We start from the raw sequence: 25959 nt of genomic DNA, 5'->3' as shown, positions 1-25959 counted from the left end.
CCAGGGATCCCTGCCTTCAAGACGCACACGTGGATGTGACACCACATGGGTGACATTTGAGGACATGACACAAAGTGAAATTAGCCAGATACGGAGGGACATGTAATGTGTGTGATTCCACTCCTGCAACGAGGTGCCAAGAGTCATGGAATCAGAGATGGAAAGTAGAGGAGAGGGTCCCAGGGGCTGGAGGAGGGGGCACTGCTGTTTGATGGGGACAGAGTCGCAGCTCGGGAAGATGAAAAGTCCCGGAGACAGACAGTGGTGATGGTTGCACAACTATGTGAACGTATTTGACGCCACTGATCTGTACACTTAAAAACGGCTAATGTGGGTGAAGGTAGTAAATTTTATGTCATATAGTACCACAAAATAAACAAACAAACAAACAAACAAATAAATAAATAAAGGACAAAGCACAGTCCAGAGTCACAGAAGCCTCTGCTCCACTGCTCCTCAGGGGCAGACGGCAGCCCCCACCCTCTGCCCTAGACAAGGCCCCTCTCCAATGCGGCTATTTCCGGAAGCTTCCCTGATGGCATGCCCTCTGAACACATAAGTGATGTGTGTGTTCCTGTCTCCCATTAACTTTTAAGCTCCCAGAGGGCAAGAACCACACTCTCTCCTTCTATGCAGCCCATACTGTAGGAGGGACAGGCTTGCACACAGCAGAGCTCGCAGCTGGTGGGCCCCGGGTGTGCGGAGCTCGAAGGGCCACTGGACCCCCCCCCACTCGCATTTTTCAGGCATGTGTGGGGCAGTGGGAAGAACACGGGATCTGCATTCCCACGGGGCCTGGAGGCCCAGATCTGCCACTTCCTCGTTGCATCCTTACCTGCAGATGTGGAGCAGGTGGGGTGATGGAGAGCTCACAGGGGGCCCTGCCTGAAGCATGCTGTCACCATGCCTGGCGCACAGCGGCTGGTGGTCATTTCAGCTCCTTCCCTCAACTCGGAAATACGAGAGTAAAGAGGCTCTGAAGCTACTAGGGCCGGGCCCCCATGTTGGCGGCTGCTGTTGCGTCAGAGAATTAGGTGACTTCCACTCCCTCCCCACAGCGATTTTCCTCATTGTCACATTTCAGAGGCACAGCCCTGGCCAGCAGGCGTCTAAAGAACATGGGTAAACAGTCAGGACAGAAACAGATGGCCGGGCCAGCCACAACGCTCAGAGGAGCGTGCTGGGTACTGAGTTTACAGGCTCCCGGAGCTAAAACCACCAAGAGTTTCAAAACCTAACAGGAGAGAGAACGTGGGACCTTGAGGACTTTCAGAGAAGGACCCAGAGAGTGCTAAGAGTGGGGTCCAAGCTGTCAAATTAACTCCTCGGCTGGGAACCTACCCAGCGTCACCCACGGAGCCGGGTTCTCCTGCATGCAGGGGCTGAGAGGCAGGCGAGGAGCTGTGAGCTCGGGGAGATGGCCCGCAGGGAGGGCCCCAAAACACACCCCCTCCAACAGGGCCCCGGTCCCTGGAGACTCTGAATTCCCCCAGCAAGACATCATGGTTTCAGGTTGTAGGTCTCCACGAAAACGTCTCATTTTCTGCTTTATCAACGACGTTCTCCCACACCCTGGCGGGCGCCGAGGACCAGTTCAAGCTGGCTCGCTCGGCCGACAGCTGGCCAGACAGGGCTGGTGCCCAGCGACCACAAGGCAATCCTCCAGACCCTGGAGGAGCTGACGTGCCCGCAAAGCAGGCTTCTAAATACTACAGCCTCCCCCCGACTCGTCCCACGAGGGACTCAGGGGATGCAGCTGGGCCAGGCCGCAGATCCCGGCGACACACCACAGCCCACCCCAGCAGCAGATGAAGTCAGCAACTAGATGTGCCTAAAACAAACAGGACGGGGCACTGATCGCAAAGAGGCCACTCCACAGAGCCAAAAATAGCCTCACTTGTTTCAAGAGGATGCTGACCAACGAAGCACATACAAGTCCATCAGCAGAGAAAGAAAAATCAATGGAGCAGAAAACCGGATCAGCCCAACAGGGACCAGGACTCTGAGAGACTCCCGACTGCCTCACCCGCCACCCCCCCAAATCCCTCTCCTTACTCCAATCACGAACTGTGCCTGGATCTCAAAAGCCAGTCCCATCACCCCTGCGCCTCACGGTATTTGTACTCAGACGTGCACACGTATTATATACACAAATTCCATAGGTTTAATCTCAGGGCCAGGAGTCAGACCGTGGACTAGGAGCCCAAAATGAGCACCAGTGGGCAGGGAAGACGAGGAGGCAAGAGCACACTGATGGATCAGAAAATGGGGCTACGGTAAGATGCACAGAGGTGAGTAATGCTGGGTGATGGCTCTCATCAAAACTGGGCAGATCAGAACGGGCGTGGCCCTGCTTCAGCCCTGGATAAAATCTTCACCCTGTGGATCTTCAGTGGCCCACTGAGTCAGAACTGTCCGTCATCTCACTTCCTCTTCATTCGTATTTTCACCTGCTCTGGCTAGCAAGCGAACCTGACACTCCTATGGCCTGGGAGCAGCTGGCACCTCTTGGGTTCCCCAAACGTGTCATATAACTTTTGAGGACAGGTGGCGGGGATTGCCCAAGACACGGATCAATCCCGGCCAAAAGCATCCATCCAAGCAGCAGAGATGACCCACTCTTTATACCATCCCTACTGCTCGGGTTGGGGGAATCAGAAGGCAAGGAGATGACTGCCCAGGGCATCCTGGTCCCAACCCACAGAGAGTACTCTCGCGAGAAGCACAGGGCTCTAGACCCAAAGGAAGGAGCCACCGACCATCCCACACACCACCCCTCCCACCCCAATCCCATTCCAATCATTGGGAATCTGCCTTCAGGAGGAAGGTGGGATGTAGTTTGTTCAGGCTCAGAATCAGTAAGAATCCTTCCAGTCCACAACAGTATTTGAAAATCACTCCAAAAACTATCTACCTTTTCCTCCCCGCATTCCCTACTGCTCAGTGGTTTCCAGCCAGGGGCAGGTGTGCCCACCAGGGTGGTAGATGTACCCACCTGCGTCTCCATGGAAGGCGCCGTCTTGAAGCAGCCTGCTGGACAAGCTGTCCCCATCGCTGGGCCAAATCTGCCCCGTCTTGCGGACGCCCACGATGGTGGCCTCGGACACGACCACCGGGCCCTGACGGTGCCGCTTCTGGCACTGGGGCGTGGGGGGGCTGCTGCTGTCGAAGGATTGCTGGGAGTTCTGCGAGGGTGAGCGGCTCTTGTCCCGGAACGTGCGGTAGGTGGTGGGGCTCGGGGACACGCGGCTGGACTGGCCAGAGGAGAAGTCCTCCTCGCTGGACGTGAGGTTCTCATTGGAGCTGCAGTCCGGGGTGTAGCCGCCTCCGCTGTCCTCAAAGCTCCGAGGGGAGTAGGACCTCCGGGGCCAGGTAAGGCGCTTCTCCTGCTCCGAGGTGCTCTGGCTGCGCTGGAGCGAGCCCTTGCCCTCCCCTTCCACCATCATGCCCCCGACATAGATGCTCTGGTAGGGCTGGTACTCCAGGGGCGGCCAGGGGGGCCTGCCGCCGCCATTGGTGTTGATCAGGTTGTCCTTCAGGAAGCGCGGGTTCAGCTCCGCGTCCTCAAAGTCGCCGTCGAGGCCGCAGCTGCTCTCAGAGAGGCGCCCGCGGTAGGAGGGCCTGGGTGGGTCCCCAGGGCCGGGCCCCGCGCCCTGCTGAGACTTCTTGCGCTCCATCTGCATGGCCTGGCTGCCCAGGGAGCTTATGCGGTCCGACACGTCTTTGTCGTTGACCTTCACCAGGCCGCGCTCGTGGTGGAACTCGACGTTCACGTAGAAGGGCTTCTCGGCGTCCGTCGCCGCCGGCTGGATGGGGCCCTTGTGGATCCTCTCGAAATTGGAACGCAGGGCCGCCACACTGGTGGGGGGCCCGCGGTCGTCGTGGTCCGCGGGAGCGGCGGCCCCGGGCCTGCGCGTGGCCGCGGGCCTGGCCTTGCCCGGGGAACCCTCCCCGTTGAGCCGGGCCTCGGGCTCATCGGCGGGCGGCGGGTCGGCGCAGTCGGCTGGCGCGGGCTGGGGGCGCGGCGCGCGGGGCTCGGCGGCGCCGTCGGGGGGCTGCGCCGCGCGCCGGAAGCCCCAGCGCTGTCGGTCGTAGCTCTTCTTCTCCTTGGCCAGCAGCGTCTGCAGGTAGATCATGCGGAAGCGCTCCTGGTTCACCTCCTGCTCCAGGCGCCGGATGGAGGCCTTGCAGCGCTCCAGCTCCTGCTCGATGTCGCCCACCGAGCGCAGCTCCATGCGCGGCGGCTCCGAGTCCGGGAACTGCGCCTTCCACGCCTCGGCGAAGCCCACCGGGTCCACCATGGCGCGGCCGGCCTCACCTGCGCCACCCGGCTGCCGCGGGGCCCGGCTCAGCGGCGGCGCGGCGGCCTCGCCAGGCCCGGCCCGGGGCGCCGGGCGGCCCCCATGCCCCCGGCGGGGCAGCGGTGGCGGCAGCTGGCGAACAATACCCGCCCCCTCCCGGGCTGCAGGTGAGGCTGCGGCCAGGCTCCCCGCGCGCGGGGCAGGGCGGGGCGAGGGGCGGGCGGGCGCGCGCGCGCGGGCGGGAAGGGCGCGGGGCTGCGCGCGCCGCTATTGTGTGCGGGGCTCCCGGCGCGCGCGGGGCGGGCGCTACCTCCGCTAGGCCGGGCCCGCTAGCCCATGGCCGCCGCCGGCGCGCTGCTCTCCTCGGGCGCCCGCGCCCAGCCGCCGCCGCCTCCCCGCGCTTGGCCCGCCCGCTCCCGCCGCACTCGCGCCCGGCCCGCACTCGGCGCCGCAGGAAGGGGAGGGCCGGGGGGCGGTGGCCGCGGCGCGGCGGAGCGAGCGTGAGGGCCTCTTAAAGGGGCCGCTCCCCCGCCCAGCTGTGGCCCTGCCAGCGTCCCCGCGCGTGGGAAAACCGAGGCCCGACGGCGAGTTCTGCACTCCTGGGACAGGAACCCCTGGGTCCACATTGCCCCCCAGCCCGGCAGCCCCTCACCGGCTTCACGGCTGAGCGCGCCCCTAGCGGGCAGGTCACCCAGCGGTGCCAACGCGTCTCCAGCGCTGGGGTCCCGGGGTGGGTGATGAAGCAACATCTGCCACACGGGACTGTCACAGAGATAATCAATAGGAATTTCTCCCCAGTTCACTCAACACCCACGTCTCCCTTCCTGCGGTCCTGGGCCAGGTGTTTGCCTGACACAGAACTTATCTCTGTAATCTGCCTCTGAAGTGGTCGCCAGCCTCCACTGGAACGTGCAGGGCTGGGCGGAAGACAGCATAGCCCAGGCGGGCAGCGAAACAAAATCTGTTCTCGTCCCCCAGGGAAGCCCAGAGATCTTAGACACACAGCACCCTGGAGGGAGTCCAAGGGGCGCCAAGTGAAAATACCCCAACCAGCCTGCTGGGTGAGGGGATACGAAAACAGGATTTGTCGACCAGAGAACCCGGCTTGAGTCCTGATCGCCTCTGCCCCTCTGTGCCTGCTTCCTGGGCGTTGAAATGAGAACCAGGATACCTCCGCACCCCCCTCCCCCGCCCCCACGGCTGTTGTCCCTGCACGGATGTGAGGGGTTGTCTTGCCTTCCCCGCAGTTCCAGTGCCACCCAGAGCGGATGCCCTGACATCTAATCTAGAGGAACAGAGCCCAGGGCCGGCCTGGCTGGGATTCAGGTCTCTCCCACTCTGGGCTTTGTGACCTTGGCAATTCCCTTCCCCTCTCTGTGCCCAAGTTTTGTCCTCATATGTAAGATGTTGTGAGCACCATGTGTAAGGCAACCAGATGGGGCAAACATAAAGCATGTGCTGTTCCTTCCATGATTGCCTTTAATGTTGGTGCCCTGGGAGACTGGCAGGAAAACCCTGGGGAGCCGGACTGGCAGACACTTCCAGGCACAGCTCACTGCTGCCTCCTGCAGGCTCTCCACCCTCCTGCTGTCACCCCTCCCAGGCCCCATGTCCCCTCCCACTCCTCTGCAAGGACAACAGGGCCCTTGTAAAGCCTGTTTTGCAGGTGAGGAAACAGAGGCTGATGCCCTGACTTTGTGGCCAGCAATGCGAGGCGGGAATCCCAGCAGTGCTCACATCCTGAGGACCTCTCCTTCAAAACGGGTATAATAAATCCTGACCTCCCAGGGCATGGCACACAGCAGCTCAGCATCGGTATTAGTTGCCTTCCTTGGATGACCTGCCTCCGTCACCCAGCGAGTGGGTCCGGCAGGACTAGAACCCAGGCCTCCAGAACCCCATTCCCTGGCTGTCAGCAAGGAGAATCCCAAAAGCACAAACATTTTCTCCCCCTTGCTGACAGGGTCTCTCAGTTTCTAGGGGGACTTGTGGGCTCATCAGGGACATTATCATTAAACACCTGGGAAAGAAAAGGATACTTTGGGGGGGTGGCTTCATCCATCAGTGAGGTGTCCCTTTCTCTGGTTTGCAGGCCCCAACTCAGCCCCACCTTAAATATTGTACACATAAGCAAGCTCATATCAGAAACTCTGATGCTGTTTGGTTTGGGTTTGCAAGCTCCATTCTCTTGGTAGAGCAAGTGGCTTGTTGGGCACAAGGACACTGCAAGATAGTGGCTATCTCCCCATGGGACAGCTTGTTCTGGCCCCAAGGACACTCCTCCCATCCTCTGAGCCTTCCCTGAAAGCACTCCCACCCTGGGTCTCTGGTCCTTCCCCGAAGAGCTTTCTTATCATTCCTCCCTCCTGAGGAAGGGAAGAATGAGGAGGAAAGTGGGGTCCATATATATAACACTCTGTAGTCCCCCATTTGGTGTCTGTCCCCAGCTAGATCTAAACTTCTAAGAACAGAGATCTGTCTATCTTGTTCCCCAGTGAACCCCCAGTGCTTACGACATAGTTGGTGCTCAGCCAGTGCTGGCCCGGGTGGGAGCGCAGAGCCCAGGGAGGAAAGGGTGAGGCGGGCAGAGCCAGGCCACAGCAGAGGTGTGTGGGCCTTGAGGGCGGGCATCCAGGAGGAGGCAGAGGTCAGGGAAAGGCTGGCCGGCGAGTTGGTCCTAAAGATGGGGACAGACAGGCAAAGATGGGGAGAGTTCAGAGTTCTGGGTGTGTCTGAGGAACAGTTGGGTTAGGGGGTGAGGCTGGTGTGGGCTGCAGGAGGTCACATCAGGGGTTTCGCACCCGTGAAAACCATTACTACAATCACCACCACTCCCAATAGATGTTTTTTTTTTTTTTCATCTAAAAACTAAAATGGAACAGGAAAGTGGGATTGTTGGTGATGTCCCCTCCTCAACTTCCTTCATTTTCTGGGATATAGTTTTGTGGCTCTATAATTCATTTCACAATCTCTCTCTCTCTCTCTCTCTCTCTCACACACACACACACACACACTCTCTCTCTCTCTCTCTCTCTCTCTCTCTCTCTCTCTCTCTCTCTCTCTCTCTCATACCCTCAGCAGCAGCCCTAGCGGTCCTTGAACCCAGACCAATGTTCTGGCAACCCCTCCCCGAGGCCATTCGGTCCCTTTGCTGGAAGGAGAGGCTGGGACTCAATGGCCCCCTCTGCTGGACAGAACGGAGAACTTCCGATGCCTCAAAACCCTGGGGATGGAAACAACCCCAACGTCTGTCATGGGAATATCACAGTGGAGTATTATGTGACCATGAAAGAAAATGCAGCACCAATACATGCTAAACATTGATGAACCTTGAAAAAATTTATGCCAAGTGAAAGAAAACAGTCATAAAGGGCCACATATTGTATGACTCCATTTACATGAAATGTCCAGAATAGACAAATCTATAGAAAGAGAAGGTAGGTTGGTGGTCACCTGGGGATAGGGGATGGGAGAAATGGGGAGTGACTGCTAATGGTCTCACACAACAATAAGTGGGGACCATATTTTGCTCCTTCCCTGCCTTGTCTGTACCCTCCTCCCCACCCGCTTTGGGGGCAGAGGCTAGAGGAGGGCTCCCTCCAAACAGGATGTGGCCACATGACCCCTATCTGTCATCTGCCACCCGTCAGCCCCAGGGAGCTTCGGGCAAGATCAGAAAATGGGGGCGATCGATACAGCTGTTCTCTAGCCCTGCTCGTTGCTATGTGCTGGATGGTGCCTGGTGGGGTGCCTCTTCCAGGTTACCAGCCCCGGCCCAGAGTAGGTAGCCGGGGTCTCTGAGGGACTTCCCTGGCCAAGGGCTCTGAACAAGTGAGCTATGGGCCTTTCCTCCCAGGCCCCCTTGTTTGTAACTCCACCACCTTCTGCAGAATCAATTCTGGATGAAGCCCTGCAGTGGGGGGCATCCCGGCCGAGTGCCCAGGCTGCCATTTCCAGCTTCACAAAGAAGGGGCTGGGACAAGATGAGCTGGTTCCTGAAGGCATGGCCAGTGACATGGTGCAGGCTGTGGCTTCCTGTGGCCAGAGGCCCAGAGCACCCTCAGGCCAGGGGTGCCATCCACCTGTTGGGGATCAGGGAGCAGAAGGAAGGGTCTGCAAACAGCAGCCTGGGGACAGGCCGCACTACCCTGCTCCCTCCTGGGGCACAGGCTCAGACAGGTGGCTGGTGGCCCTGAATTCTGGGAGGCGTCTGGATGAGGGGGTGGAGCCTGGAAGGAGGCCGTGGGACAGCCACGCTCCCTGTCTGCCCGACATATGGGAGGTGACAGGGGAGGCCACAGCAGATGGCAGAGGAGCCTGGGGGCTGCTGGGAGGGTGTCTCGTCTCAGGGCCTCCTTGGGTGACGTGCGCCCAGGGCCCCCTGCCCCCGTCTCTGGGAGCCCCGAAGGCTCAGAAGATGAGGGCCCTCTCTGAGCTGTTGCTGCTTCTGAAAGCTCCCCCACCCCACACCCCACCTCTCGTCCCCACCCTGGGCCTCCTGGGTCCCCGAGTCCCCTCTGTAGTCCCCGGCCAGGAACGCCTGTCACCCTGGCCTCTCCCAGGTTCTTATCTGTGTGAGGGTGTGAGTGGAGCAGCTCCCCTACCCATCACCATGCTCCATTACCTACATCTCAGGCGACCTCAGGTGTCCAGCTTAGGCTGCCCGGGTCCCTCAGGAGATTGCAGTCCCTCTGGGAGTGGCTCCCATCCCATCATCAGGCCGAAGTGGGCATTGGGTGGATCCGAGGCCCCCTGTTCCCTCCAGAGGCCACAGCAGGGTTGGGGAAGGGGGAGGCTCCTGCTTGCCAGGAGGCCGAGAACCCCACCCTGCTCTGGGTCACTGCAGAGACTGGTCCTGTGGCTGTGGGGCTGGGGAAGGACTGAGTAAAATCACGGGGCTCAGGGAGCAGGGTGTGGTGGGGAGCGACTGATTAGCTCATTAGCTCTGCTGTGGACCCTGAGGAGGACCAGGTGTGGGACCTGGAGTGGGATTCCCACTGGGATCAGACTGCAAGCTGGCGTGGGAGGCGGAGACAGAGGAGGGACCAGGAATGCGGAGGAGAAGTGCTCAGCTGCATCCTGTCACCTGGGCTCTGTGCTCAGGCTCCTCTCCAGTTAGGTGGAGACAGGAGGTCCTGATACCCAGCCCCCAGGGTCGCTGGGATGAAAGGGACTTCTTCCCCGTCCACTGAGTGCTCAGTAAATGGGGGTTCTGGCTACTCCCCCAAGAGGCTGGATGGCCCCATTCCTGGGTGGCCCCTGCTTTGGGCCAGAATTCCCACCTCCAATGGGCTGGAGGCAGTGGTGGTGCCTGCATGCGACTCCTTCCCCAGGCCTGCACAGCTTTCCCTGGAATCTTCTGTGTCTGGCTCTCACCAAGCTCCTCCCAGGAACAGACCTTACGCTTGAGCCCCTACAGCCCTCACTGGCTGCTGCCTGACTTCAGGAGCCTCTGAGTGAGCAGCGGGCACATCCACCTCTGGCCACGGAGGAGGGCCAAGCACAGGACTGTCTCTAGGAGGTTCAAGAAGAGGCATCTTGGTGAGAGTGAAAGTGTCTGCTGGGAGACTCAGCGGGATTCCTGTCTCCCTGCTACATCTAGGTGAGCACCTGCCAGGGGCCTTTTGTCTAGGAGATGCTGGGGAGATGAGGTCACAGGGTTGCTGCCCTGGCTCTTAGGGTCCCACAAGGCGGTGGTGGGGGGGACGGGGGAGAAGCCCAAACATGGACACCACATCCAGAAGTAACAAGTGCTGTGGGAGCCGTGGGGGCTCCAGGAAGTCCTCCCAGAGAAGGGGCACCTGAGCCGCCAGGCACAGAAGAGGCCTGGCACCTGCGAAGGCTAGTGACCACAGGTGAAGGCTGGAGCACAGGGGCCTGCAGGGTGGGCTGGGGCGGCCACTGAGGGGCCTCGAGTGCCAGGGTGAGAAAAGCGAAGGAGGTGAAGGGGCCCGGGATGGCTCTGAAGCTCTCGCATGCGGCCCTGGGTCTCCGCCCCAGAAATTTAAGTGCTTGTAGAGGATGTCTTTGTGGACTCGTGGTATCAGCGGAACCACAGCGAAGTGGTGTGGTTTCTTCTTCAGAAGAAACATCGAACAGTTGGGCACACATGAGGCAACAGGAGGAGAGTTTCACAAAGGGCCGTTTGGAGGGGTGGGCGCACATGAGACAGGGGTCCTGGCTCAGGGGCTAGGGACAGCAGGGTGCATTACCGCCCCCCAGTCCTGGGACCTAGAGGGGTGGGGGATGGAGCCAGGACGTTGCCAGCCCACCTGACCAGGGTCTGCCATCCTGACGCTGTCTGTGGTGTGCCCCAAACCCGGTCATGGTGCACCCTGAGACAGCCTGCCCCTCAAAACTGGGTCTGGTGGGCCAGCCCACCGAAGGCCCAGCAAGGCCTCTGTGGGGAATCCCAAGTGTGCAAAGCTATAACTATGAGGATGGTCACTTCAGTTAAAAAAAAGCTAAAAGCTGGACACAAGCCAACTGTCCCACGGCCGGGCAGGGTGAATGGATTCTGGCCCATCTGCATGAAGGCAAACCTGCAGCTGCTAAAGGGACACGCAGGCTCGCTCTGGCAGTTCCTCAGAATGCGGCCTGCCCTGTGGGCGTGGGGAGAAGTCACTCTGGTTTAACAGCAAACAAGTCGCTGAGGTCGTGGCCGTGCTGTGTAGGAACAGGAGTCCTACCCGCTGCAGACGAGGCTTACGTCCGGGACCGCAGGGACTGTCACTCTGCGTGCAGAACTCTGTGCCGCCTCGTTTCACAATAAGCACATATGCCATTCCTTTAGGAGTGATTTATATAAAGAAGTATCTCCTATCTATAAAAAAGGAGAGCTAAAAATGTGGTGAAGGGGGAATGAACAGAAGCTGCCGAGTCTCCCGGCGGCTAACCACCTGGCTGCCCGAGAAATGCTCACCATCTACGAGAAACAGGCGGGAGCCAGACGTGCCACCTGCCTATGGCCATGGAGGGCAGGATTGGGGGGCACACACCCAGGGCTGGGGAGAGTGGGGTGGGTGGGGGCTCAGTAGCCCCTGAGGAGGAGCAACACGAGGGCATGGAGAGGGTTGGGCGCTCTGGGCGGGAGCTGGGGAGGGGAGACCTGGATGTTCTTGCCCAATCCGGGTTGCAGCAGACAGGGAGCCTTGACTTCAGCAAGTGCCGCTTGCCTGGACCACCGAGATGAGGAGGATTCCGAGGCCGACCGAGGAAAGTGGGGAAGAGGCCCAGGGGGATGCTGACTGTGCCCAGGGCAAGCGCCGTGGGCCTGGGGGCACGTGTCCGTGCCTGTGGTCCTGAGCCTCCCGGGGCCGGGGGGCTGTCGGGTGACTCTGTAAGTGCAACTGGCCTTCCAGATGACAGCCTCAGTGCCCCCACCAGCTGGGCAGCATGGGGCCGTGGGAAGCCACTGGGGGCCTTCCCTGGCTCCTGACCCGCTAAAGAGAAGAGGCGGAGCCCTGGGGCTCAGCACGGTGGGTGTTCCATGTCACCCTCCAGGTCACGGGAGGCACTGCCCACACGCATGCAGGCAGTGGAGGCCTCTGACGCAGGCTCAGCTAACAGCAACCTGGGCTGAAGGGCCTCTTGCTGTCCTGGGTCTCGGGTGGATGTCCCTCCATCCCTGTAATGAGGGGAGAAGTCACCTGGCATCAACCAGGCACCTGCAGCTGATGGGGGTGGGCGTCTGAGCTGGCAGGTGGGCAGGGAGGCTACAGGCTGGAGGTCAGAGGGATGGGGGAAGGGGCAGCCAGGAGCCAAGAGCAGAGGGCGACGAGCCAAGGGAATGGTTGAGTCTTGGGCCGGAGGGTGGTGGACGCGGATTTCAGGCTGCAAGCCTCTCCCCAGCCCGGCCCATCACCTGCACGTACGGATGATGTCCCCGTCGCCGACCTGCGGCTGAGCACTGCTCCTCCGCTCCAGGTCCTGCAGCACTGAGTGCTCGAAGGCCAGGGCGGCCACGCGGCTGAAAAACGCCTTCACGTTCTCCCCTGTGGGCACAGGACAGCCATGACCCCGGCCACCTCTGCCCCTGCCCATGGATGCACTGGGGGGTGGGGGAGCCAGGGGTGCGGGAGCCAGGACAGCCCCCCCGCTGTGCAGGGGATAGGCTCCCCACCCTGGCCACCTGCCCTGGCCGCTCCTGAAAATCTCTAAACCTTGGTTTCCCAGCATCTACTCTTCCAATCAATTGCTACTGAGCACCCGTGGGCCAGGCACTGAGCAGTGTGGGCCTGCTTTCCTGTAACCTTTGAGCACCTCTCCAGTGGGCAGCCATGAGGATTAGAGCCACTGGCCCCCATGTGGGGCCTTTGTGCCTCCTCCGCCAGGAGGACAAGACCACCCATCTGCGCACAGGGCCCAGCCCCTGACACACATGCTGCCCTTGTGCAGTTAACAACCTATACCACCGCACAGGGCAGTCCTTCTTGGCCCATAGGGAGCTCTCAGGGAACATGCTGTTACTCCAATAAGAGGGTGGGTTCTCACAGCCTCAGGGACACCGTCAGGAAGGAGCAGGGGGAACTGGACATGGGGGCTGCCACCTTTCTGTGTTGGGCTGGAGGTGGTACTTCCACTCACACTCCTGCTGCCTCACCCAACCCCTGGGCAGGTGTCCACGGTGGCCCCTCGCCCAGGGTAAGGACTCCCAGGTGTAATTCCCGAGTCCCCACAGCCTTGGGGCCTACTGTGCCCCAGGCACTGAAAGTTATTTCATTTCATCCCTCCAACAACCTGTTTTCAAAATCTGTTCCTTGCTTCTCTGCATTTTCTCATTTTTCCTCAGTGAATCATATGGCTTTTATCATTTAAAACATGTTTTTCCATTAAAAATAAAACGAGATTGACAGCAACACCCCACTTCCCAGATGAGGATGATGAGGCTCAGAGGCGCTGGGGGCCGGGGTAAGCAGTGCCCGTGGGCGAGGGCAGCTCAGGGGCCGGGGACCCAGCGAGGCTGGGGCAGACTGGGTGGGGTGTTGGGGAGGGCTGGGGGGCCGTGAGGGATGTTTGAGTGCCTTCTATGATGACACCTGGGGAAGGGAGGGACAGCTGGTCACTGGCCCCTCCCACCTGTACCAGGTCAGGGGCAGGAGGATGGTGTGGTTACAGGTGAGGCTGCGTTCCAACCCCAGCCCCACCACTGCCTCCCCGAGACTCTGGACATGACCTCACAGGGACGGGATGGATGTGCCCCACAGCGGCCACGGGGGTCTCACTAGAGAACACAGGTGTGCCACTCCTCCCATCCAGGGCAGGGCCCCCACCCCTGATCACCATGGCGGCAGCCCTGTGCCCACTCACCGGTCTTGGCCGACACGGACCAGTACTCGGCCTGCATCTCGTTGGCCAGGCGCACGGCCTCCGCCTCCGCCTGCTCGCACGCGGCCCCTGACTGGGAGAAGCGGCCCTGCTGACCCAGCTCCCCGGACCTCGGCACCTGCCCACAGGTGAGCCCGGCGGTCCCAGGCGAGTCTGAGCGCCAACGTCCCTCCCTGATGGGATGAGCCCCGAGCACTGGGAACCGAGTGCCCCTGCTTTCAGACCCCCGCCTGCAAGTTCCCACCTAGGCACATCTGAGTCACCCTCTGCTCCGCAAGCCCAGGCTGAAGGGGTCGCGTTTCCCGAGGCCGCCCCTGGCCCTGACCCGCTCCACTCACCAGAAGGTCCTTCTTGGTCCCCACGAGGAACAGGAAGCAGGTGCCTGGTTCATTCTCCCTCAGCGCGTCCTCCAGCCACTGCCTGGAACATGGGGGACAGGCAGAGACGGCACCCACCCCCCAGGGGCCAAGGAAGCTGGGATGGGGTGCAGCCCGGGTCCTCCCAGGGCTGGGGGTTGCAAGGAAGGGAGCTTGACCCGAGCTGGCCTCGGGGGCCTCGGGTGGGTGGGGACGCAGGGGCTCTGTAGGGGGAGCTGAAGGCCCCGTCCCGGCCACGGCTCTACCCTCACCCTGGGTGAGTCCTGCACTGTCACCAGCTGGAGTGACCAGCCTGGCCCCCCTCACAGGGCTGGAGATGCGGCTGTGAACACCCCAAACGCAAGCAAGGTGAAGGGGCTCTGGTCCGTCAGTTGATGAACCCTGGCTCTTTTTTTTTTTTTAATTAAAAAAAGTTTTGGGTTTTTTTTGGGCCGTGCTGTGCAGCTTTCAGGATCTTAGTTCCCTGACCAGGGATCAAACCTGCACCATGGCACTGAAAGCATGGAGTCCTAACCATTAGGCAGCCAGGGAATTCCCAACCTCCGGCTCTTGCCCAGATCTCTGCCTGAGAGAGCAAGTGCCCAGTTGTGTCCCCAGATACAGGGCCCAGGTGAGGTGAATATGCCAGGCCCCTCGCCACAAATTAGTAAGGCTTTCAAGATGACAACAGCAGAGCACTGAAGCCAGCATGCGCCATTCTGCCCTGCCTTCTGCTGTAGCTGCAGATCTTGAAGGATAAAAAGGTAGCCAACGGTCATCGGCCCGTGGGTGGCAGGTGCTGACCAGCAAGCTTGGTCACCTGTACCCACTGTCAGGGGCCCAGCTCATGGCCCAGGTTTAGGGAGCCCTCCAGGCAGCTTTCTGGGCCCAAGGGTCCCATGGGGGCTGCAGAGCCCCAGACTTGCCTGGTGTGCTCCAGGGTCTGCATGTCAGTGAGGTCAAAGGCCGTGATGATCACTGCATGGGGTGGAGGGGGGAGCCAGGAGCCGGTCAGTGACGGGGGAGGCAAACACGGCGTGACAAGGGGGCTCCCGCGGAACTGATGGGGACGACGGAGGCTGGGAGGGAGACACCCATGGCCGCCCTGGGGACCCAGCCCCCTACTCTGATCCACACCCAGCGGCCCAGCCACAGGGGGCTCCAGGGAGGCAAGGTGAGCCCCTGCGTTCAAATCTCCCCTCTGCCTCTTAACGGCTGAGGGAGTGCGGGTGAGGCCTTGATGCTGAGAGCCTCAGCCTTCGTCTGTGACATGGTGAGGACCACAGCTACCTCTAGCTCTCAGGGTAGCTCTGAAGACTAAGCTGGAGCAGCTGTTTTAAAGCTCTTGGCCTAGGGCCTGACATGGGGCAGGCTTTCCCCCACTGGCAGCTATGGTCGTGCGGGCGATTAGCAACGACCAGCTTCAGGGGAACAATTTCTGAGGAGCAGGGTGGGCAGGAAATTGGGAGATGCAGCCCCCTCCCCCCAGCTCCTCTCATCACTGCCGTGTCTGATCCCCTGTGCCCTGGGTGGCCCCATGTGGAGAGCATTCCAGAGGGCCTGTTCTCTTCTGGCCCCAGGGGTGTGAGCAGGGCTGGATGTGGGCCTCCCTCTGCACCTTGGCTGAAGGCTTCAGGAGGCCCACCCACGCGCCCTGCCCTGGCAGAGGGGCTGAGAAGTGAAGGAGGAAGCTGGTGGTGGTGATGACTGTGGCCGGGCTGCTGTCTGCAGGGCTGTGCCAGGCGCCTCACGCCTTACTCCCAGGGGGTGTCATCCCCCCAAGAGAGGCCACAGCAGATGTGGCAGAGCTGTTATTCCAATCCACAGCCGAGGTGCTCGTGGTTTCCTGATTTTGCTTTTTTCGAACCTTAGTGAAAATGTGACTTTTAACACCAGTACTGAGTGGACCTAACTGTACCTCATCATCTGAGTCTGGTTTGGATGCCTCGGACCGCTTGCTCTTACCTCTCACTGAAACCCTTTCTCTCTTCTTCCTGGTCAGAGGAGGGGGCTTATGCTGCCACTGCCTGCTGACCGGGAGGCCCGCCCAGGGCTGGGGCGCCCTCAACAAGGATGTGGTAGGTGAGGAGCCCCGCTGGCTCCCACCTGGGGGCCCACCTCCACTCCTCCCCTCCAGCCAAGCCCCGCCCCCCTGCTCCTGAGTTGACTCTGCTCTTCTTTCTGGGGTCTCTGCACAAGTACTCCCCACTCTGAGCATCTTTCTGAGCTGAAACTGGGGCTGAGACTTTCAGGTAGCACTCACTACCATGGGTCCCTAAAGCACGTGGCTGCCGAGGCTGGCCTGGGCCCGGCTGGAAGACGAGGACCAGCCCCCATGTTTCCTCAGTGGCTCTCAGAGGACAGATTTGGTGCCTGCACGGAAGACCTGGGCATCTCGCTGTGCGCCCGGCAGGGAATTCACGGGGGGCCCCTGCTGCACATGGTTGAGGCCCCACTGTTGCCGTCACCCGGCTGCTCACCCTGGGCACCCCGGTAGTAGGCAGACGCGATGCACTTGAACTTCTCCTGTCCTGCTGTGTCCCAGCTGTGCCGTGACAGAGAGGGAGGGGGAGAGAGAGAGAGGGAGAGAGAGAGAAAAAGGGAAACGGAGAGGTGGTGGCAGGTTAAGCCATTGATCACAGTGTCCACAGCCAGCAGGCTTGTGGGGCCCTGGGCCGGAGACCCACGTGCCCGCACCAGCTGCATGGGTGTCACAAAGTGCCTGCTGCCAGCCAGCCAGCCCCACCCCCAACTCCTTATGATTCCTTCCTTGGGCGCCCATGGGGAACCCCCTCTCTGGATGCACTGTGCTCACAGGGAAGGGCACAGCCTTAGCAGTTCCACTGCCCAGATGAATGGAGCTGTAGCTCAGTCCCTTCCAACTGTGCCATAAAAAAGAGAATGTGCTCCCTGATGTGGCTGCTCTCAAGATGTGAAAGTCCACCTGTAGAGGCGACCCCGGGAACGGGACTGGGGCTCTGCCACTTGCTCATGTGTGACTGGGGTGTGGCTCCACCTTCCCCATGGCAGTGGAGGGTACGCTCAGCTCCCTGGGTGGGGTGCGTTGTCTAACAAGGACATGGTTTGCTTCTCTGATCAGTTAGCTCTGGCTCTCTGGAGGAGCTGAGCCCTGGCTCCATGGGAAAAAATGCAACCATTGATTAATGATGTCTGCCATGGGCACAGTAAAGATAGAGGACGTTACCTGCTGAGATCTACTTGCCCTGGTTTAGAACAAGGCTGTAGGTCAAAATGCAGGGCTGAGTCTGAAAATCCACCCTTTTTAAAAATCAACACATCAAAATTTAAGTTTTCTCAGTAAACTAACAAGTAGACAAGCCATGAACAAGACACCAATAATCTGAAATTTTTCCAAGTGATCCAGCATGATGCAGAACTGTTTGGCTCTTTCATTAATTCATTCACATTTCCACTTCTGAAAAATACTCTGGGTGGGAGCTGGGAGGGTGGCCTGGCAGTGGGGCCAGTTGGTTGGCTGGCAATGGCCTCTGTGTAGGACAAGGAGAGGCTGAGCTGGGAGAGCCCCCTGCTTCCTCCTGGGCCCTCTAATTAGACACAGCTGCCCTCTGCAGCTCCAGCTAGGCTGCCCCCAGCAGCTCCAGCTAGGCTGCCCCCAGCAGCTCGTGCTGCTTCAGTTTCCTGCCTCCTCATCCCCTCGGTCCTGTAGCCCTGCGTCTTCACAGCCTCTTCTGCTCTGGTCTGACCCTGTACACCCCCTTGGGCGAGGTTTGGTGGTACCGTCTGCTCTAGGACTGCACTGGGGCTGGTCTCAGAGGAGCGAGCACTGTCTCGACACATTAGGAGCTGAAGTCCACAAGGGGGCGAGCTCCACCGTGATCACCGCGATCCGAGGCCCAGCCCGGGGCATGGAGGCCCGAGGAGCGAATCCAGGGAGCAGGGGTGAGCACCAGGGAGAGTGCAGGAGGAGGGGACCAAACAGAGGCCCAGGGAATGCCAGCAGGGGCGGCCACGCAGGAGAGGGCCAGGCTGGAGACCAGCAGGTGCCGGAGGGGAGGGGCTCTGGTGGGAAAGCGTGAGGCTGGGGGGAGACCCTGGGCTATTCTGAGGGAAACTAGAGGGGAGGGGCCGAAGCCGGGGGTGGGGGTGTGTGTGTGTCCCTGAGAGGCCAAGGCGTGGGGTCTGGCAGGGAGGAGACAGACACACAGACAGAGGGAGAGAGACGGGGGAGCGTTCAGGCCCCAGTAAGGCCTGTGGACCGTGTGGCCTCTGCTAGAGCCCAGCACGCAGGGAACGGTTTTGGCCCCGTTTTCCAGGTGGGAACAGAGGCTGGAGGGCTGAAGTGACTTGCCGGAGGCTGCGCTGCTGGCCTGGCAAATGGGATCACAGAGGGCCTGTGGGGAGCACCAGGGGAGGCTGGGGGCGGGGGCGGGCACATCAGGATGCGGGGACTGGGGCAGCAGAGAGCCCAGCTTCACAAAACTGCCCAGGGCTTCCTGCCCGCTCGCCGAGGCCTTCCCCGGGGCCTCCCCGGCGTCTCCGTGAAGCCCTCCACAACCATATGATGGGAAACAAGCGAGGCACGGAGACTTACATCTGGAGGCTGAAGGGGATCCCGGCGACCTCAAAGCGCTCCATCTCAAAGTCCACCCCGATGGTGGCCTTGTAGTCACGGTCGAAAACATTCTTGCAGAACCTGTGGGGGCCGAGGAAGCCATCAGAGGCCGCGTGTGGAGGCTTCACTCCTGACAGTGAAAGCCTGCCCTCAGGGAAGACCAGGTGGTGACGGCCATGGAGACGGACCACAGAGACAGGCCATGGGCGACAGAGCTGCCAGCGGGAACTCCGTGCGGAGAGAGGCTGCGGCAGCAGGAGACCAACAAGTGGGTCAAGGCAGTGAAAAGTACCGCGTCTGCCGGCAGGGAGGGCAGGGAGGGGAGCCTGTGGCCCCGGGGATGGTGTGACCAATGCCAGGCTCCTAGGACGCCACGCTCCCCACGGACCCACCATCTCCCGGATTTCTTGCACCCCCTCCCAGCAGCCACATAGTCTCCACTACGACATGTGACGGAGCCTCCCGGGCCGGTGGCGCACCTGTGGATGAGGCTGGTCTTGCCCACATAGAGGTCGCCGACCACAACCACCTTGGAGAGTTTGAGCCTGTGAGGAGTACGGCATGGTGCTCTCAGGCGCGGTCACGGGAGCATCTTCACGTGCACGGGCCCCTCCTTCCCTGCGTTCCCCACTCGTGATGCGGACAGGTCACCTGTGACACACTCTGGGATGTCTGTCCCCCTCGCTGGCCCTCAGAGGGGAGGGCAGGAGGACCTGCATTTGTTCTGGGGACTCTGTACCCCTGACCCCACTGGGTCCACGTCCCTCCGTGAGAATCACAAATGGGCACCATGGGAGGCTGAGTCTTGGGCTGAGGGAGCAGCGGGAAGAGCCCCAGCTGGGGCTGTGTCCAAGTTGGGTCACCTGCTCCAGAACTAGCTGCTGCCTGGGAGCAGAGTAGACACAGCCCCTCCCTCGAAGACATGGCCAGGTGAGCTGCACCAAGTCACCAGATGACACAGAGGTGCCCTGTTGCTGTCTGCAGGTGGAGGAGGCTGGTGGTTTGGGCGTGACCCACAGTCCCAGGAATGCTGCTGTGCAAGTGCAGGACACATACAGAGGGAGGGGTAGCTGCTCTAGGTGAGCAGGGTCCCCCCTCCCCAGGGAGCCTGAGAACCTTAGAGCCATGGCCCAGGCGTGCAGACCTGAGTCCACGACACGCCCCCAGCCTGCCTGGCCCTGGAACGCCCTCCAGGGTGATGGTGGTGTCCTGGCAGGCACACAGCCCCAGGCCCTGTACCCCTGCCTGCATCCCTTACCTTGGTGCTGCATCTGCACTGCTAGTTCTATACGTGTGTGTGTGTGTGTGTGTGTGTGTACGTCTGGTGTTTTGTTTTGTTTTGTATTTGGCCGCACCCATGAGGCTTGCAGGATCTTAGTTCCCTGACCAGGGATCGAACCCAGGCCCCGGCAGTGAAAGCACCGAGTCCTAACCACTGGACTGCCAGGGAATTCCCTGCGCTGCTAGTTCTGGAGCAGGTGGCCCTGACTCTGCTTCTCAGGGGGAGTAAAGGTGCTGCCGCAGGGCCACTGGGTTCCCCTGTGCCCCAGTTTACTGGCCTCCCAGCACTGGGGAAGGGTTGGGAGCTCCTTGGTGGGAAGCCCCTCGTGTGGAACCAGCACTCCCCCAGCAGCCGCCGCCATGCTCAGCCCGTGACCATGGCCACCTCGGCCATCCTGGCCTCACTGTCCCCATGTGACTTGTGAGCTCAGTCTTCTCCCTGAACAGACCATGAGCCCCTCAGGATGCAGGGCAGAAGCAGGACACCGCACCTGTTTGCTAAGAAGATGTGACCATGGCAGGACACCTGTGCTGCAGTGCCAGGTGCCCTGAGGCAGGGACGGGGCGCACACGTGCCTCTCCTTCCTGCATGTGGCCTGGTGAGGAACCCAGCGCGGAGTTCAGGAGCACGGTGTGGGGGGCACCCGCTCCGCCTGGGTGAGGGGGCAGGTGTGGTGGGGACTCAGAGGAAACCCCAGGGACCCAACACTAAGTCTGAGGCCTGAAGGGCAGGAAATGCTTCTGGAGGGAACACCCATGCTCAGACCTCAGTGCCGGCCTCACCGAGGTGGGGGAGTTGTTCCTACAGCAGGTGCGGCAGGTAAAGCCTGATAAACGGCTGATGCTCCTCTGGCCTGTATGGGGTGGCGGCACCCGCATGGTCTGTGTACGAGGCTCACGTGTGCATCCACACACCCACACGTGCGCTCGGCCCTCCCCACCCTCCCCTGGCCAAGCCGGCACTCACCCGATGGTCCCCGTATTCCTGTGCTGGCAGGCAGCACTGACCTGCCCGTGAAAGTGCTCCCGGAGCTGCAGGCAGGCAGCGGGCGTGTACCACTGGAAACAAGACAGAGAGACAGACAGGTGGGCACATCACCCTGCAAAGCTTGCCAAGCGGGCAGCAGGTGTGACTTACTACCCAGAGCTCCCTCCTTCCTGAGCCTCTGTCACATCCGTCCTCTACCTTGTCAGCGACTCCCAAGGCTCCAGGGTCTTGTGAGCCCCGAGGATGAGCAGTGGGACCAGGACACACCAGGGAGCCCAGGCGGGGATCCAGAGAGCTGTGTCCCGCTGGGGGCAGCTGTGCCCTTGCTGCGGGCGTATCAACCCCGTGTCCCCTCTGGGCCTCTTCCAGTGAGAGGAGGGGTGGGCTGTAAGGGCACTTATAGCGCCAAAATCCTCCTACACCTTCTACGGATCTCTGATGCCATTTGTTTTAAAAATATGCATATCTGTGCATGGAAAATGTCCTGGAAGGCACTTTCATCTTCCATATTTTTCAGAAGACAGAACTGGATAGTGGTCTAAGAGCAGGGCCCCTGTGTCCACCCTCAGCCGCTGTGTGACCCTGGGTAGTTGCCTCATGTCTCTGAACTTCAATTTCTGCATCTGGAAAATCTCAGGGACTTGGGGGCATAAAACGAGGTTATATTTGTGAAGCCACCAGCGCAGAGCTGGTCTGGCACATACATACTAAGTGCTCAGCAAACACGCCATGACACTTATCGAATGCAGGTTTGTTCTATAATTAGAAAAAATGATATTAAACAAATGAAAGGTGACCATCACGTTTTGAGGTCAGATTGGCCAAGGCTAAGTGTGGGGCATGGCCAGGATGTGGGAGCAGGCCATGCTGGAGATGGCTGCTGTGCTCTGCTGTGGTCCCTGGGCCACCCCTCTGTCCTTCAGGGTCCCTGCGGCTCTGCCCTGGTCCACCTGCCCTCTCGGCTCTGTGTGACCAAGGCAGCAGGGACAGTGAAGGAGCTCGGCCAAGGGTGAGGGCGGGACCTCACAGAGTCCATGTCCTCATCTGTAAGGTGGGGACACCCCTCACGGCACCTCTTGGTCTGCTCACTAGAGGAGCAAGTGGGCAGTGCAGACGAGCGCTCAGCCCAGGGCCCCTGGCCACGCGAAGGTGTGTGGCCACCTCTCGGGAAAGCTGGCTGCTTTTCCGTCCACTTCCGTGTCAGTGTCAAGCTGGCGGCCAGCCAAGACATGGTGGTCAGTAGAGGGGTCCCAGGACTTGGGACAGATTGGAGAAGTGTGCTAGGGAAGGCTGGCAGGAAGTGCACAGAGGGAAACCGAGGCACATGGGGTGAAAGAAGGACTGGCCCCATCTGACCACGAATTGCTCGGGTCTGAAGTGCTGTGGCCCTGGAGTGTGGGATGAACTTGGCCACAGGCAGCTGGGGGAGAATCTCACCTTCTGTGGAAGCAGGGATGCCCTAGCCTGCCTCCCAAGGTGGGGAAACGTCAGAGCTCTGGAGTTGGCCACGGCTGGGTCAAGTCTGGGCTCCCCCACGCCCAGCTGTGTGACCTCAGGCAGTCCTCCCTACCTCTCTGAGCCTCATCCCACTTTGTAATTGGGGTCCTTCATCCCATGAGATCTGGACTGTTTTGTGCCGATCACACTTCCCTTCCTTTGGCTTTTTAACCCCAGTCCCCGCCATCCCCAGTCACCACTGTCAAGTTCAGTAGAGAAGCAGCTGCCTGGGCCTCTGATGAAATGGAAAGTCCTGGGGGCACTGTCCACGGGTCTAAGGCACCGAGGCTTTCTCTGTGCATGTTGGAGACAGAACTCGGGGTTGGGGGGAAGGCAGGAGAGGGGGAGGAGGAATGACTGCGGACCCCAAATAACCAGAGCCTACCCTCCTTCCCCCACCAGCCTGGACACAAATTTCAAGACTCAAAAGAGAGGATTTCTCCCCCCACACACAGCACCAAGCACTGATGGCAGGATCTTAAGCATCCTTCCCGATACCCTGCATGTAGAAGCAAACACGTGCATTTCTTTTCTCCTGCTCCTTCTCTCACACGTAGTGCTCAACAACTTACTTTGGCTCTCATTGTGCATCAGCCCCTGAGAGGTGCTCATGCCTCCCCGAGTCTGTGTCAAGAAGCAGCATTTTGCTATCTAAGTGGCCCCCTCTCGAGGACGTTATGTTGTGTCTGAACTTCTACTTTACAAATTGCTGCAGTGCCTGGCCCTGAGCATGTGAAGCACTGGGAGACATTATCCCGCTGCCCCCTTGGGAGGCTGTGCAGATTTGCATCCCCTGCTGTGATTAATAATGGATTTTAATACAGATGGAAGTGAGCTGTGAGTTTCCAGCAAGGACAGAAGGCAGAATGGTAAGGGGTGAGAACTTTGGATTTGGTGTCAGGAAACTGGAGTGCTGTTTGATAATGTCATAATTAAAATGAGAAAAACAGTGACCACACTTGGGCAAGGGAGCTCCCTTTTACCATGAGCCAGACACCCAATGTGAGAGGAATTATCCTTCTGTACCAGTGGCTCTGAGAGGTTGAGTAACTTGCCCGCGGTCACACAGCTTAATGGCATGCAGGATTCACACCCAGGACAGTCTGACTGCAAAGTCTGTGCCCTTAACATCCATGCCACACCTTCTCCTGGTGTCACTTTTCACTTGCTGGCCCACCTTGGGCAAGTCAACGCCACGCTTCTCAAGAAGTCTGCTGAGTCCCTGGGGTCTGTCAGTGAGGGACTGACCTCCCCGATTCACCTGCTTTGTTTCCAGTGGTGAGTGAGGTGGGGAAAGCCGGATGAGGGCATGGTGTCCGGAGAGCAGTGCACATATCAAGGGCTGGCCTAACGCCTCCCTACCTTAGGGAAGCTGGTGATGACGCGGTCCCGGCTCACCGTGGGCCCCAAAGGCATCACAGAGGACCTCATCCTTCCTGGGAGTCCTGTGGCCCCAACAGGGGGAAGAGAGTTAGGGAGCTGTGCAAATCCCTGGGGACTCCCCCAAAGCTGATGCCTAACGTTGCAGTAGCTTTGAAAACAGGTCCAAGCCTCCTTCTCTGTCAGGAATGTCAGGATGCCAGGGGTCATCTCTCCAATCTGCAGGCAGTGTGTGTTGGGGCACGGAGGCGGGTACCAGGCCTGCCACCCGGCCTGGGAGTCGAGGAGACCTGAGTCTCCTGCCCGATGTCCACCAGGAGTGGCCCCTCCCTGAACTCAGCTCTGGGCTGAGTGAGGGAGCACAGTCACCAGGCTGTGCACACAGCCCTGGCAGAGGAAGTAGAGTGGGGAGGGGTCCCCCGCTCCTGCCCCTTAAGGGATAAAGGCTCTGGGTATGCAGGGCCCTCAGGGTTCAGCCCACAGGCCTTTCCCAGAACCACCCCAGCCAGCACCGGGCCCCTCCCGCCTATTCCACAGCCCCGGCTCCTTCTCCCTCCCGCCCCCTCCGCACTGGGTGGCCTTGACTGAGAGAGGCCTGTGGTCCTCCGCATCGGACCGTCTCTCCCCAGACCAGCACTGGGGGCCCGGGGTGTGCGGTCAGGAAACGAGGAGGCCCGGGGCCCAGGCCGCTTTCAGGTTATGCAGTGGGAGGTGGGCGGAGGATCACGCGGGCGGGAAAGGGTGAGTCCGAAGGGGCGGCTGACTCACCTGCGGCGGCTGCAGAGGCTCCTGACGCTGCCTAGTCCGGAGGGTCCAGTGGCCGCGATCACCATGGCAACGAGCACCACGCGGGACAGGCGGGCGTCTGACGAATCCGGGACGTCGGGGAATGGGCTCACAGCCAAAAGTGTTCCGCCAGCGCCTTGCGCCGCGATCACCATAGCAACCAGAACCTCAAGGGAGACTCCGGGACGCGGCCCGAGCGCCAGTGATCACCATGGCAACAAGGGCGGGGCCTGGGGGGCGGGCCAGGGCGGGGCTGACCGTGGAGAGACTTGCGCACCTGGCCTCCCTGATGTCACCATGGCTGGGGAGGGGTGGTGGTTCAAACGTGGAGGGAATTATGTGAAGTGTTTAAGTACTTATTTTCATAATATAGCAAATGTGATCTTTTTCTTGTTATGTAAATATTTCGTGTTTTTCTTGTTATCTGGTAGTGAGGGAGCTCCAAGGTCCCTTGACTTCCTTCCGTCACATCCAGTGTCTGATCTATCAGTAAATCCTGTAGCTTCTACCCTGAAAATTTGTCCAGTATCTTCTCTCTCCCTCCTACTTCCTCTGATCACACCATGGTCCCAACCATCGTCATCTTCTCTCCCCTTAACTGGTCTCCCTGCTTCCACCCTTGCTTCTATCCTATTCCCAGTTCAGCAGCCCCCAGGGATCCCTTGTTAAAACACAGATCAGATCATGTCAGTCCTCAGCTCCAAACCCTCCAATGCCTCCTCATCGCTCTTAGATGAATAAAGTCTTTACAATAGCCCAAGAGGCCCCATGTGATTTGCCCCATTTATTCTCTTAGCTCATCTCCTACTGCTTCCCCCTCCCCCACCCCACCCCCATCCCACACATGCTCCACTGGCCTCCTTGATATTCCTCCAACACGCCAGGCACCGGGGTGCTTGCATCAGCTGTCTCCTAGGCCTGGAAGGCTCTGTCCCCAGATAGCCACATTGCTCAGATGTCACCTCTAGATGAGGCATCCTATTTACAACTGCTGCATCCTTCCAACCCCTTATTCTGCTCTATTTCTCCCAGGCACTTAGTATTTTCTAACACATTATATAACTTGCTGTTTATGTTGACTGTCTGTCTCCCTCCACTGAGCGCAATGAGAGCAGGGGTTCTTGTGTATAGTCCACCCCATTTATTGCATCAGCCAAACAGTGCCTGCACATAAGCAGGCATGGAGTGAATGTTAAATGAGTGAACAAATATTACATTTACAAAAAGAAGGTGAACACTGTTTGAAGTATGCTGCCATTACATTAAAAGGTAAATGAATTGTATTTACTCGTATAAATTTAGTTTATCAATGGAAAGATTCCAGTGGTTGCCATAGATAAGGATGATCCGTTGGCTGGGGACCAAGGAGGGAGGGAGACATTATACTTTCATACTTTTTGGATTTTCTTCTATGTGCATATATCAGCTATTCGGTAAATAATTCAAATG

At 59.7% G+C, this 25959-nt stretch overlaps 2 protein-coding genes across 3 annotated transcripts in view; both read right to left on the bottom strand.

The window, feature by feature from the left end:
* Window positions 1-4338, bottom strand: part of BCR (BCR activator of RhoGEF and GTPase) — a 100327-nt gene extending 95989 nt beyond the window's left edge. For both annotated transcript variants that reach the window (XM_060118630.1, XM_060118631.1), the window contains exon 1: window positions 2996-4338. In XM_060118630.1, coding sequence (XP_059974613.1) covers window positions 2996-4301 — 1306 coding nt within the window. In that variant the 5' untranslated portion in view covers window positions 4302-4338. The remainder of the gene's footprint in view (window positions 1-2995) is intronic.
* Window positions 4339-11863: 7525 nt separating this feature from the next.
* Window positions 11864-24133, bottom strand: RAB36 (RAB36, member RAS oncogene family). Its single transcript, XM_060119314.1, has 11 exons — window positions 24094-24133; window positions 23707-23789; window positions 20827-20918; window positions 19058-19123; window positions 18558-18659; window positions 16465-16529; window positions 14907-14962; window positions 13967-14044; window positions 13611-13701; window positions 12176-12295; window positions 11864-11928 (listed from the first exon to the last, which is right to left on the bottom strand). The coding sequence occupies exons 2-11, from the start codon at window positions 23773-23775 to the stop codon at window positions 11864-11866; spliced, it is 804 nt and encodes a 267-aa protein (XP_059975297.1). The 5' UTR covers window positions 23776-23789; window positions 24094-24133.
* Window positions 24134-25959: the final 1826 nt, after the last annotated feature.

Source organism: Mesoplodon densirostris, chromosome 15 (genome assembly GCF_025265405.1).
Source record: "Mesoplodon densirostris isolate mMesDen1 chromosome 15, mMesDen1 primary haplotype, whole genome shotgun sequence".
In the NCBI taxonomy this organism is placed as follows: domain Eukaryota; kingdom Metazoa; phylum Chordata; class Mammalia; order Artiodactyla; family Ziphiidae; genus Mesoplodon; species Mesoplodon densirostris.
This window is presented reverse-complemented; position numbering and strand designations above follow the sequence as displayed.

Coding starts and splice junctions, on each gene's coding strand:
- RAB36 (XM_060119314.1), bottom strand. CDS start 23,775: ATGAGGTCCTCTGTGATGCCTTTGGGGCCCACGGTGAGCCGGGACCGC. Junction 12,296..13,610: donor GTCCGTGTCGGCCAAGACCG/GTGAGTGGGCAC, acceptor CTGTGCCCACAG/GGGAGAACGTGAAGGCGTTT. Junction 11,929..12,175: donor CGGCGACGGGGACATCATCC/GTACGTGCAGGT, acceptor CCCTCATTACAG/GGATGGAGGGACATCCACCC.